Source organism: Rhinatrema bivittatum, chromosome 3 (genome assembly GCF_901001135.1).
Source record: "Rhinatrema bivittatum chromosome 3, aRhiBiv1.1, whole genome shotgun sequence".
Lineage (NCBI taxonomy): Eukaryota > Metazoa > Chordata > Amphibia > Gymnophiona > Rhinatrematidae > Rhinatrema > Rhinatrema bivittatum.
Genome location: NC_042617.1, coordinates 296,319,044 through 296,332,852, shown reverse-complemented (window position 1 = coordinate 296,332,852; position 13,809 = coordinate 296,319,044). Strand labels below are relative to the sequence as shown.

At 43.8% G+C, this 13,809-nt stretch overlaps 1 protein-coding gene across 5 annotated transcripts in view; it reads right to left on the bottom strand.

The window, feature by feature from the left end:
• Positions 1-13,809, bottom strand: part of SENP1 (SUMO specific peptidase 1) — a 458,603-nt gene that overhangs the window by 141,808 nt on the left and 302,986 nt on the right. For 2 of the 5 annotated variants that reach the window (XM_029595001.1, XM_029594998.1), the window contains one exon: positions 2,719-2,766. The exons of the other annotated variants lie outside the window; for them this stretch is intronic. In XM_029595001.1, coding sequence (XP_029450861.1) covers positions 2,742-2,766 — 25 coding nt within the window. In that variant the 3' untranslated portion in view covers positions 2,719-2,741. Of the gene's footprint in view, positions 1-2,718; positions 2,767-13,809 lie in introns of those variants that run through there. 5 annotated transcript variants of the gene reach the window in all.

Sequence of the window (13,809 nt, the reverse complement as noted above, 5' to 3'; positions counted from 1 at the left end):
TTAATGGACTTCTCTTCCAAGAACTTATCCAAACCTTTTTTGAACCCAGCTACACTAACTGCACTAACCACATCCTCTGGCAACAAATTCCAGAGATTTATTGTGCGTTGAGTGAAAAAGAATTTTCTCCGATTAGTCTTAAATGTGCTACTTGCTAACTTCATGGAATGCCCCCTAGTCCTTCTATTATTCGAAAGTGTAAATAACCGAGTCACATCTACTCGTTCAAGACCTCTCATGATCTTAAAGACCTCTATGATATCCCCCCTCAGCCGTCTCTTCTCCAAGCTGAACAGCCCTAACCTCTTCAGCCTTTCCTCATAGGGGAGCTGTTCCATCCCCTTTATCATTTTGGTTGCCCTTCTCTGTACCTTCTCCATTGCAACTTGATAAGTTCAAGGGAAAGATGAAAGGTGCAAAGTATAGGCAGATTCTGGTCAAAAATGTGTTCAAGTCTGCCAAAGACCTGAGACTTGGGAGAAGATTCACCTTGCACTAGGACAGTGACCCTAAGCACAAAGCAAAAACAATGGAGTGGCTCAGCAAGAAGAAATTGAATATCCTCAAATGATCCATTCAAAGCCCAGACATGAAGCCAACAGAAAATCTGTGGCAAAATGAAGACTGCAGTCCACAGATCATCTCCAGCCAATGGGAAAAACTGAACTATCCTGCTATGCTAAGTTGGTAGACACTGATTCTGAATGACTCGTGGCTGTTATTGCTTGCAGAAGGGGCTTCCATCAAGTACTGAGTCAAGGGTTGTAAAGATTTACGCAATAAATTTTTTTTTTTTTTAAATTCACTTGGAATATTTCTATAATTGTTCTTTCACAATGAACATGTAGAGCAGGGACAGGCAACTCCAGTCCTAGAGTACCACAAACAAGTCTGGTTTTCAGGATATCCTCAATGAATATGCACGAGGTATATATTTGTATGCACTGCCTCTACTGTATATGCAAATATACATCATACATGTTCATTATGGATATCCTGAAAACTAGACCTGTTTGTGGCTCTCCAGCTCAGAGTGCCTACCCCTGATGTTAGAGTATGTTGTGTAGAGCAATGAAGGAAACTCTTACTTTAATGCATTTAGATTTGTATTTTTTTTAGATGTTAGAATGAATGTGAAAAATATGCAAGGATGTGAAAATTTCTTCAAGGCACTGTATAGTCTCTGTCATACCTGAGCAGGTTAAGAGCCAATCAAACTGTTAGAAAGACTATCCAGTACCTGACAGACAACGAGAAATGAGTCATGTGGAAAGAAAAGGCTTTCCAAAGAAATACATATATTAGTCCTGGGGGATTCTCCGCTACTGCAGAATTCTGTGCAGAAAATAGCAAAGGAGACTGCGGAATGCAGCAAATGGAGCGCATGAAGACGAAGGCCCATGTGTGCCGCGGGACATGCTCCATTTGCACCGAAGATGAAGGCCCTGGCGTGCCATTCACGGCAAAGACGTAAAGCCCCCATTTGCTGTGAACGGAGTGTGCTCCGCTCGCGGCAAAGATAAAGGCCCCGGTGAGAGAGAATGGGTGTGAAAGAGGGGAGGGTGAGAGAGAGAGCATGGGAGGTAAGAGAGCGGGGGGGGGGGGGTTTTTTGAGTGTGGGTTTCAGAGAGAGGGGGCCTATATGAGGGGAGGGGTGTGGGGGAGGGCAGGGTGAGAGAGAGAGAGTAAGAGGGTGAGAGAGAGCATGGGAGGTGAGAGAGCATGGGAGGTAAGAGAACGGGGGTTGGGGGGATGCTTGAGTGTGGGTTTCAGAGAGAGGGAGCCTATATGAGGAGATTGTGAAGGAGTGTGTATATGTGTGAGAGCTTGGGAGCTTGTGTGTATGAAAAAGGGATCGTGTGTATGTGAGGGTGCTAGCCTATGTGAAGGGATTGTGTATGTGTGAGTCAGAACCTATGTGAAGGGATTGTGTATGTGTGAGTCAGAACCTGTGTGAAGGGGTGCGTGAGAGAGAGACATAGGTAGCCTGAGAGGAAGTATTTGTGAGAGAGAGAAAGGGAGCTTGTGTGGGTGTGTATGCAAGAGAGAGGGCCCTGAATGAGGGGATGTGTGTGTATGTGTATTAGAGAGAGGGAGCATGTGTGTGAGAGAGGGAGGGGCAGAGGGAAGCCTGTGTGAAGGGCAGTACTGAGAACGGGTTCAAACTCTGGGACTGGTGATAGAGTGGAAGGCGTTGAGCCTAGAGGTGGAGGAGTTGGGACCTGAGAGGGCAAAATGGCCAGGGGAGTAGGGAGAGCGAGTAGAAGGGACACTCTTACAGTGAATTTCTAGAGAAATTCTGTTCAAAATATTTAAAATTCTGCATCTTTAAGTAATAACTTTTTCTGTATTAATTTAAAATTTAATTTTTTAAAGACTGACATGTAAATTGTGTTATTTTTGACCAATATAAAGTTTGCAGAATTTTAAGTTTTTGTGTGCAGAATTCTCCCAGGAGTAATATATTGCACTAGTTTGGATGGGATAACAGAATTAGGTATAAGAATCAGCCTTCAGAAACAGATCTGTGCGCTGGCCTACACAGAGGGACCACTTCCAAGTTTGTCTTTCAAAGTTGGCAAACCCAGTGACAGTTCGACTTCTTACATGCATTTTCTGGAAGTTATACAATAATGGGGAAGAGCTTTAACAATCGCTGGCATCAGAAGAGAAAAACTTACTTGACTTCTTTTGCTGATCAACAGCCAACCATTTAGTGTTGCATTCCTTCCCTTTCTTGTCTAAACTTTCTTGTTTAAATATTGCCTGCAGTGACAAAGGAATATGCAAACTACAGTCACTGAACGGTAGTAACCACAAATCAACAAATTAGTCTCCATACCAAAATTGTATTTAGGTTTTACTCCCACAATTAAAACTTTAGACATAACCCTGTCTAGCTGGACCTGATAGCCCTCAGGTTCCCTCCCCCCCCATTGCATTTTCTAAACATGAAATGGAGACTTTTCAACTTTTGGATAAGTGCATAGCTGCAGCTTTATTTATACAAAATTAATCTCATTATACTCTATTGGGTTCATCTAGGATTAGAATTACATTTGATTTGTTTGTTGATTAATTTGGTGGCTACTGCCTTCCCATGAGAAGTGGGTCCAATCTCCCTTAACTTGCGAACATGGTGGTGGTATTAGCTTGCAGGTCAGGGGGCCCCATCCAGCTGTGATTGGCCTGTCCTCCCACCATTGCAACTTCATTTTATGTGCATTGACAACCCCTAGGCAAGCCATATAAAGCAAGTTGTGGCCAAACCTTCTATTCCACTGTTTTGTTCACTTCAGCAGTGCATGAAGGCCCATCTTGTCATAAAAATATACAAGCAGGCCATCCCAGCCATAACATCAGCAAAAGTGAATTGTGACAACTTTACTGAAATTTGACATCTGAAATTTGACTGAATAATAGGCACAAATCATACAGATGCCAAATAATCTCACATTTCTAACAAAGCTGCTACGAATGCAGCCCCCCTCCCTCTCTTTTACCCTTCCTGGTTCCCTACTTATTCCACCCACAGTCCAAGATCCCCGATCCTTGACATATCCCTGCCACAGCATGAGTGGGAAGGTGGGATACACTGGTGGCAAGCATTAGAGAAAGAAGTTACATACCTGTAACAGTGGTTTCTCTGATTGGACAGCAGAAAGTCAGTCCACACATATACCGGTAGATGACATCATCCGATGGAACCTGGCATGAAACTTTGATCTCAAAGATTCTAAAAATGTTGAGCATGCTCTAAGTATGTGCGGCCCCAGCTACCTCCCTGCTTCGCCTCTCAACCCATGATAAAGCTAAGATTTGGAGAAACCAGCTCCAAGGAGGTGAGAAAGTGTCACGAGGACTGACATCCAGTTGTCCATCGGAGAACCACTGTTACAGCTAAGTAATTTCTCTTTCTCTGAGGACAAGCAAAATGGTAGTTGTCACATATGGGGACACCCAAGCCACAGGTTGCCTCAAACAAAAGGTAAAAATTAAACAGCACCAAAGCCATGGGTGGTGATAGACCAACTTCATATAATCTGTCCAAACCCCCCCCCCCATTTTTTGTGTTTGAGGCAGTGTGACCAATAATGGTCTCTAAGAGGGAATGGAGTTGTGGTTCTACACCTCAAAGAGGACTTTGTAGGACAGACTGTTTAAAATTCAGTTTTGTGTCAGGAGTCCCTGCCAAAAACAGGGGTGCATCACAAAAGTTTGGTGAAAATCCCAGTTCACAAATGATGCAGTCAGAGCTCCAGCACAGTGAGTTTTGACATGTCCCATAGAACCAGGTCCTCCTGGGCAGAGGGAAAGCAATTCACTAACCAAGAAAAGTAGAGCTCTTGGCTACAGACCTTACAGTTTTTTTTATGTTGCTGCGAAGAAACCTAAGCAGACTTTGTGGCTTTAGAGCCTTTCAAAAAGAAGCTGCGGATTAACAACAAATTGCCTGAACGACTGAAGCTCACCCAATAGAAAGCATATGCAAGGTCGTGTGATAAACAATTTCACCCAAGTGAAATTGAATTGCACTGGCCAATCATCAACCTGTGAAAATGTAGAAGGCATTTCAAAAAGGATCTGGCAAAACAGGAAAAGGTTTGTGGCCTTTTTCTATAAGTCATACAGTAAGACGGTTTCTTTTCACACCATAGCTTCCCCACTGAAATTTCTTCTGAATGCAGAGGAATAGAAGATATACAGATAGACTTTGGGACTGCAGGGATAGTGAATCAGCCCTAAGCTGTAGAGATGAATGTTGGGCAATTCCTCAACCATACTAACTCCCTGATGAACTTCCATTCAGGTCTGTCTCAATCAATAGAGTTCCACTTCTTCTCAGTATACATAGAGAGACTGACATAAAATCAAATACATCCCAGACTCTAGTCTAGGGTAAGAATATCCTGAGGAAGAAGTCCAGAAACCTCTCTGTTAAAAGATGGAAACAGGAATGCCACAGCAGTTTGCACCTGTGGGCATCTGGACACTGCCTCTGACCAGGGGATCAGTGAGAGTTCTAGACCAGATTCAGGCTGACCATCAAGACAGACTCCTTGCCCACTTGGATTAGGACTTTAAGTCTTACTGATAAAGATAGTCTTATTCTTCAACAGAACAACCTCTTGAATATGAGGTAGAATTAATATCTGTATGGTCAAAGACCATCTTTGTCAACCAATGAACCCTCACAACTTTCAGGTTTACATTTATTGCCCTCCACTGAAAGAAGAGGTGAAAATTCTTAAGTGACCTCACCTTGAGTGCGGAGTCTTCATGAGAGATTCCAAACCCAGCATGCATGCAGTCATAGTTAGGATGCTAGACAACTTCAGAATAAATCAGCTACCAGCTACTTGTGGCTGAATACGTAGATGTTATTTAAGATATGAAATGGATGGAACCAGTCTAACCCTTAGTGGTCACTGTACAACCCAAACATGACCCAGACTTGTCTGGAACTGTCAAAAATTGACACATTCCATGTTTTGCACAGCAAGTTTTTGAAAAACATTCCCCTTATATGGAAGAAAAATCCTTACCTACAGCTGGGGAGCAGATTCCTATTAGAGGGAATCCATTGCCAATACTGCGAGATACCACGGTTCATGGACAGTCCCCTGCATGTCTTGTGATATCCAGGCTACATGGTAGCGCAAAGTGGTGGTGCGACTTCCCCTCCCACCCTAAATCCAGCAAAATAATGAGGACGGTTGAGGAAAAGAGTAGCTACCCAGAAGCAAATTCACCAAGAGAAGGGAGAATAAAAACATCCCATTCTCTGAGAAAAAAGCAAAGCGCTGAGAGGAAAAAACGTAAGGTTTTCCTTAGCAAGCCTAATACAACACACTTACATTCAGGATGGGACTAAGTTTTTGACTTTGACAGGGTCAGCAGCCTATATGCAACCAGACCCCTGTCCCCTACCTATGATGTAAGTTGTTTAATACGGCAAGCAATAACTGAGAAATTGCTAAATCATTTCTCAGCAGCAATTACTTTGCTTTTAATAATGAGTACTGTGGATACTCTGGTTTTAATTAAAAATTCTCATCCCCTAAATACCTGGGAGGTGATACAGTGGCAGTATTGGAATCTGGACAATGAATCTCTGATCCCTGAGCCCCCCTACTCTATTTATTTATTTATTTATTTTATTTAAAATCTTTTCTATACCGTCGCTAAGTTATATACCATCGCAACGGTTTACATGTAGGCACATATTTAATGTAGGTAAAAGTGTACTATAGTACATTCTAACAGGTACCGTCAAAGGCTCGGATACAATATATCATTAGACAAAATAATTTTTAGAGAAGTGGGTCATGACCAAGTGTACTGAAAGTACTTTTACAGGTAAATTTATCATACATAGTGTTATCAATATGCTAGTTGTGATGTGGGGTTCATAGACTACTCTACTGTATTGTCCTAAGTACTGTGTGTCGGTGCTTATCTGCTTATTCCTGAATAATTTCTATTCTCCCATCTCCTTGTAAAATGCCTGTTTAAAAGCCATGTTTTTAAACTTGATCTACTGTGAAGATCAGCCGCTGACAGAGATGGAGAGATGGAAGGGGGTCCTCCACTTACTAAACTTCTCTACTGGCAACAGAGCAAGCAGCTGGTGATCCGAACACCGTTATTTAAGATATTTATATCCCACATTATCAAAAATATCTAAGTGGGTTACATCATAAAACACATAATAAATCACATCAATCATAAAGACTATAAAATAAAACATAGAATTAAATAAAACAAACTGCACCCATCAATAACCTCCACTGGCTACACATATGATCAGTATTCATCATCCAATGCACCTCTCTCTTCAAATCTGTTATTCATCTTCGGACTACCAAAAATTCCTGAAAGCCTCCATAAAAACAAATGCCTTAACTGATTTCCAGTGACACAAAGAGGTCACCAGCATGGGAAACAAAACAGATAGTGGTCTAGCTAACCCTTCCTTTCTGTCCCCTAGCTCCATATAGGATATCTGTAAGGAGCTGCTCTGATCCATGGGTGACAGAAAGTTGTCCACAACACAATGCAGGAGCAAAGAGCTGCACTCCAATATAATCAATACCAACATCCAGGGAGATGCAGAAGATTCAATAAGTCCCCGCAGCTTTAAATAAATTTAATGAAAGATATCTTTTTATTTCTCAACGGCAACTCTATTGCTTGAGATAGCACAGATATTAAAACAGGGTCCCCCGATACGGACCCGTGTTTCGCCAAACCCGGCTGCGTCGGGAGGGACAGACAATTTAATGTGGAGTTCATCAACTTATCAACTTTGTGCTAACATTTGATTCGCAAGGAGAGCCCAAATGTTAGCACAAAGTTGATAAGTTGATGAACTCCACATTAAATTGTCTGTCCCTCCTGATGCAGCCGGGTTTGGCGAAACACGGGTCCGTGTCGGGGGTCCCTGTTTTAATATCTGTGCTGTCTCAAACAATGGAGTTGCCGTTGAGAAATAAAAAGATATCTTTCATTAAATTTATTTAAAGCTGCGGGACTTATTGAATCTTCTGCATCTCCCTGACAGAGAGTTGTGCCATCATTGGGAATAGTCCCCTACCTCAGCAAGACCAAAGTACTTGTGATGGTATAAGCCCCAGAAACTACCCAGTGAAGGGGAATTCAGGTTGCAAGCTAATATAGTAGAGATCCTTTGGAGGCCTTTCCTCCCCCTCATAGTTAAAAAAAAAAAAAAAAAAAAGGCTCCAATCCTTACCTCTATTCTCCTGATACCCATCCCAACTAGATGGTCCAACCAGGAGTGAGTAGGAACTCACTTATGCACATAGGGGCCAGACATCTCAGTGCACCTGTGATTTTGGTGCACCAGCACTTAATATCCCTTGTCACCAAATAAACACCAGCATGTAACACTGGTGCAGCAGCACTCTAAATCAGCATGGTGTCTGAATCACCTTGCATTAGGTCTGAATTGACCTTGCTGTCACTGGCAAAGGTGTGTCCGACGATGCAGCACCAGATACTGCCTATGCCCACACTGCAGCATGATCTATTGCCCATGCAACAGCAGGAACAAACCGATTCACTGGTGCCCATGGTGCTGCATTGTGACAGCACCAACTATGCTTGCATCCACTATCACTTGTGCTGATTTCAACGGCGCTCGCTGTCACCGGTTGGCACTCTGAGGGAACCCATGGCTGATAGCACCCAGTGGCAACTGGCACTGTAGTATGCTAGATGGTAACGAGAAATGGGCATCGGAGAATGGAACTAATGCTTCAATGGAATGGAAAAGACATCAGGGTCCATGGAATAAATGCTTGACTGCCTCAATGGCACTCATAGTGCCCAAAAATAAGAAATAGCAGATGCTGCCCATTACCACTGGGCACCACATCACTTGACAGCATGGCAAAAGTCAACTCCCACCAGTGCTCTGGCACTTGGATATGCATAGGCCTCTGCTGTTAGGGCGGGACAAGGCACCATTAGTACTAACTGCTCATGCTCCCATTCCTCCTTGGAGACTGCCCTGCCAGAGCATGCTGGCAGGCAGGAGGGGATGCTGGGTCATCCAGGACACCAGAAAGGTTGATAACTTGGGCCCATAGAGACCAGCAAGGCAGCCAGAAATATAGAAACATAGAAATTACGGCAGAAAAAGACCAATCGGCCCATCCAGTCTGCCCAGCAAGCTCCCACACTTATTTTCCCATACTTATCTGTTTCACCAACCACCAAGTTCAGGGCCCTTTTTGGTAACTGTTTGATTCAAATTTCCTGCCACCCCCTGCCATTGATGCAGAGAGTAATGTTGGAGTTGCATCAAAGGTGAGCATAAGGCTTAATGGTTAAGGATAGTAACCTCCACATCAAGCAAGTTACCCCCGATGCTTGTTTACCCAGAATGCACAGATCAATGCCTTGTTGGATGTTGTCTGAATGTAAATCCTCTTTTCCACATTTCTCCCTGCCATTGAAGCAGAGAGCAACGCTGTATATGCATTCAAAGAGAAGTATCAGGCTTAATTGGTTAGGGTAGTAAACACCGCAAACTACCCCCATTCTTATTTGTTTACCCAGACTGTTGTAGTTCAGTCCTTGTTGGTTGTTGTCTGAAGGCAAATCCTCTTTTCTACATTTCCCCTTGCCGTTGAAGCAGAGAGCAATGTTGGAGTTGCATTAACTGTGTGAAGGCTTATTGAGTAAGGGTAGTAATCGCCAGGTAGTAGCCTATATTCCAGCAAGCCACCCCCATGGCTCTTCTCTTCATTCCCATACTCAAGCCTTTATGGATCCACAGTGTTTATCCCATGCCCCTTTGAAATCCTTCAGTTTTAGTCTTCACCACTTCCTCTGTAAGGGCATTCCAGGCATCCACCATCCCCTCCCTGAAGAAATACTTCCTGACATTGGTTCTAAGTCTTCCTCCCTGGAGTTTCAAATCGTGACCCCTAGTTCTACAGATTTTTTTCCAACGGAAAAGGTTTGTTGTTGACCATGGATCATTAAAACCTTTCAAGTATCTGAAAGTCTGTATCACATCACCCCCTGCTCCTCCTCTCCTTATACATATTTAGGTTTGTCAATCTCCCCTCATAAGTCATTTTATGAAGACCATCCACCTTTTTGGTCGCCCTTCTCTGGACCACCTCCATCCCGTCTCTGTCCCTTTGGAGATACTGTCTCCAGAACTGTACAAGGGATCATCACTTCCTCTCTCTTACTAGATATTCCTCTCTCTATGCAGCCCAGCATTCTTCTGGCTTTAGCTATCGCCTTGTCACATGTTTTGCCGACTTCAGATCGTTAGACACTATCACCCCCAAGGTCTCTCTCCTGCTCCGTGCACATCAGCCAATCACCCCCCATCAAAAACAGTTCTTTCGGATTTCCACACCCCATATGCATGACTTTGCACTTCTTGGAATTGAATCTCAGCTTCCATATCTTCGACCACTCTTCCAGCTTCCTTAAATCCTGTCTCATTCTCTCCGCTCCTTCTGGCATGTCCACTCTATTGCAGATCTTAGTATCATCCGCAAAAAGACAAACCTTACCTTTTATCCCATCCACAATGTCGCTTGCAAAGATATTAAAGAGGACCGGTCCCAACACCAATCCTTGTGGCACTCCGCTTACACCCGCTCTTCTCTTCAGAGTAAGTTTCATTTACCATCACACATTGTCTTCTGTCTGTCAATCAGTTTGCAATCCAGGCCACCACCTCGGCACTCACTCCTAAACTTTCATTTTATTCACTAGCCTCCTGTGCGGACTGTATCAAAAGCTTTGCTGAAATCCAAGTAGATTACATTGAGCGCTCTTCCTCGATCCAATTCCCTAGACACCACTCCCGTTTCTAGGGATCTACCGAACAGGTCACGCAACGGACCCACCAGCACATCTCTGAGCTCCCTCAGTATCCTGGCCCCATGGCTTTGTCCACATCTCTGAGCTCCCTCAGTATCAGGCCTCATGGCTTTGTCCACTTTCAGTTTTCCTAGCTCTTTCCATACATTCTCTTCTGTAAACGGAGTTTCATCTACTCCACTCCCCTCCAGTTTCTTGTTAACTAGTGACAGTCCTTTTCCAGGGTCCTCTTTAGTGAACACTGAACTGAAATACTGTATTTGTTTAATATTTCTGCCATTTCTTTATCTCTCTCCACACATTGATCCTTTTCACCTTTCAATTTCACTATACCACTTTGGACTTTTCTCCTTTCTCTGATGTATCTGAAAAATGTTTTGTCACCTCGCTTTACCTCTTTAGCAATCCTTTCTTCCGCTTGACTTTTTGCTGTCTTGATTACTTTCTTCGTCTCCCTCAGTTCCATCAGATATTCTTCCTTGTGCTCCTCCCTTTGGGATCCTTTATATTCCTTAAACGCTGTTCTTTTAGCTTTTATTTTATCAGCTACCTCCTTTGAGAACCAGATAGGTTTCATTTTTCTCTTGCTTTTCTTTTACTTTTCTAACATATAGATTAGTTGCCTTGGTAATTGCTCCCTTTAGTTTGGCCCCACTGTTGTTCCACATCTTTCTTGTTCTCCCAGCCTTCTAGTTCTTCCTCCGGGTACTTCCCCATTTCAACAAAGTCCGTGTTTTTCAACTGCAAAACTTGGGTCTTCATGCGACTTCTCTGTATCTTATTTGTAATATGAAACCATACCGTTTGATGATCACTGGTGCTGAGGTTGGCACCCACCTGGACATTAGAGGCATTACCTCCGTTAGTGAGCACTAAATTGAGTCTAGCTCCCTCTCTCGTGGGTTTCCATTATCATTTGTTGAACAGAACCCCTTGCAGGGCATCCACTATCTTTCTACTACTGTTAGATTCTGCAGAAGGGATTCTCCCGTCTACATCTGGCAGATTAAAATCTACAATAATCACCATTTCTCCACTTTCTTTCCCATCTTTTGGATGTCTTCAACCAGATCTCTGTCAAGTTCTTCCATTTAATTTGGAGGCCTGTAAACCACTCCAATAAAAATGAATGCCCCATCATCTTTTTTTAGGTCAGCCCATAGTGCTTCTTCTTTGCCCCATCTTCCTTGCAGCTCAGATGCTTGGATATTGTTTTTGACATAAAGAGCCACTCCTCCCCCTTTTCTGTCTTCTCTGTCCTTCCTTAACAAGTTATAGCCCGATATGGCCGTTATCCCAATCATGAGATTCTGTGAACAACATCTCCGTGACAGCAACAACGTCCAAGTCCGCCTCCACCATTAGGGCTTGCAGATATGGGATTTTATTGCCCAAAGTACAAGCATTTGTGCTCAAAGCTTTCTAGCTTTTCTCGTTCAGGTTACTGCTTTTCTTGGACTCCTTTTGTGACTTATTTAGCTGAGTTTTGTTATCAGAGAGAGCGGAGCTCTTTCCCCTATGGAAACATTCCTTCATTCGGTATCACCCCCCACCTCCTCACATAGGCTAAGTAGTGGGGAGTGGTTGATCTTAGATCCTTCTCTGCTTGGGCCTCCATCGATGTCTAGTGGTTGGACTTAATTTCATGGAGCTCCTGTTTATTGAGAACTCAGGCAAGTCCCTGAGCCAGAGACTTAGCCTGACCATACAAGGACACTGCAAACTGCAGGGCCCATGATGCACAGACAAAGGCAAAAAAAAAAAAAAAAACCAACACAAAGGGAAAGCAGAGTTGCTTACCTGTAACAGGTGTTCTCAGAGAATGGCAGGATATTAATCCTCACACATGGGTGACATAGGATGGAGCCCAGTCTGGAACTTTGATCTCAAAGATTCTAGAGCTTTCAAACATGCCCTTCTGAGCATGTGTTGCTGTAGTTATCATCCTGCCCCCTAGGCAGAGTCCCTCAGTCCATGATATAGCTAATACATGGAGAAACCAACTCACAGGGGAGGCAGGTGAGTTTCATGAGGACTGACATCCTGCTGTCCTCAGAGAATACCTGTTACAGGTAAGCAACTCTGCTTTTTCTGAGAACAAGCAGGATGGCAGTCCTCACACATGGGTGATTACCAAGCCAGAGGCTGCCCGAGCAGGACCAAGCAGGGAACTCCCCCGTGCTGAAAGCACAACCTTTCTCCCCTTTTGCCTGTGAGGCAGCCAACCCAAAGCTTGGTCTAGGCAGGAAAAGCGTTGGGTTCTACATAAGAAAACCATCGAACAGACAAAAACTCTGATACATAGCAGAGGCACCTAAGGCAGGGTTGTGATGAGAATTCCAACAAGAAGGATAATTTGCCTCATGGAAAATATCACAGGGTTTCAATCAATGAATCCTGACCATGACTGTAATCTTAGATCCCCCTGGATATAGGAAAAGGCTTAGAAAACCCACCAAAAGAGATCTCTTGGATGAAGTCTGCAAAGTCTTGGATGAAGTCTTGGATGAAGTCTGCAAAAAGTCAACTGGGGCTAGAGAGCCCTCCAAAATGCAGTCTACTAGCATCTAATGGACAGAATGCATTTGCAGAAGCACACCCAATGAGTGGCTGATAGGCACCAGGGGGGAAGAAAAAAACAAGTAGTGGTTGTAAGAATAAGAGGCAAAAGTGTCGGGGTCTGTGGCAGATCCTACCTGCCAAAGTACCAGACAGATCTGACCTCCCAGTTCAGATGGGGTGACTCAACAGTGTCATGGAATAAAGGGCAATCCTTGAAACAGGATCACTAGCCCATATCCCTGAGCAAGGAAGATAAGCTAGGACCGAGGCTCACTCGACACACCACCCTGTCAATGGTATGGCTATCCTCCACAGGAAAGCTCAGGTGAGCAGGAAGGCACTTGTATCAACCCAGTGAAGTATGAAAAGCTAAAGGCAGTAGTACTAGCCAAAATTTGGCAAAAAAAACAGGAAAAGGTGGGCTACCGTTCCCTGAAGCTATACACGAAGATATACCACAAATGCCTTAGCTTTTCTCTCCTCCCCCCAGACATTCTGCCTGGAAGTTGGAAGGAGCAAAAAACACAAGTAGGCAGACCTGGGGGTGCAGGGATAAAAAAAAAAGCCCTAGGCTGTATATCTCAACCCAATGACACAACTGAAGTTGCCTCCTAAGGTAGATCTCTGAGCCTGATAGGAACGGCTGAAACTGAGAGCAAACCTCTTAGGGAAGAGATCTAGAAACTCTCTACCAAGAGACAGCAAACAGGGATGCCGCAAGTGCAACCCCTGTAAAACAGGATTTCTTCACTTGCCTGGAAATCTGAAGGGTACCAAGGCAGGGTCAGTCTGAGCTTGGAAGAGATTGTCTACCAACCTGACCAAGGTATAGACCATTATTACATATACTTCTCCCAAGTAACCACGTGGTCC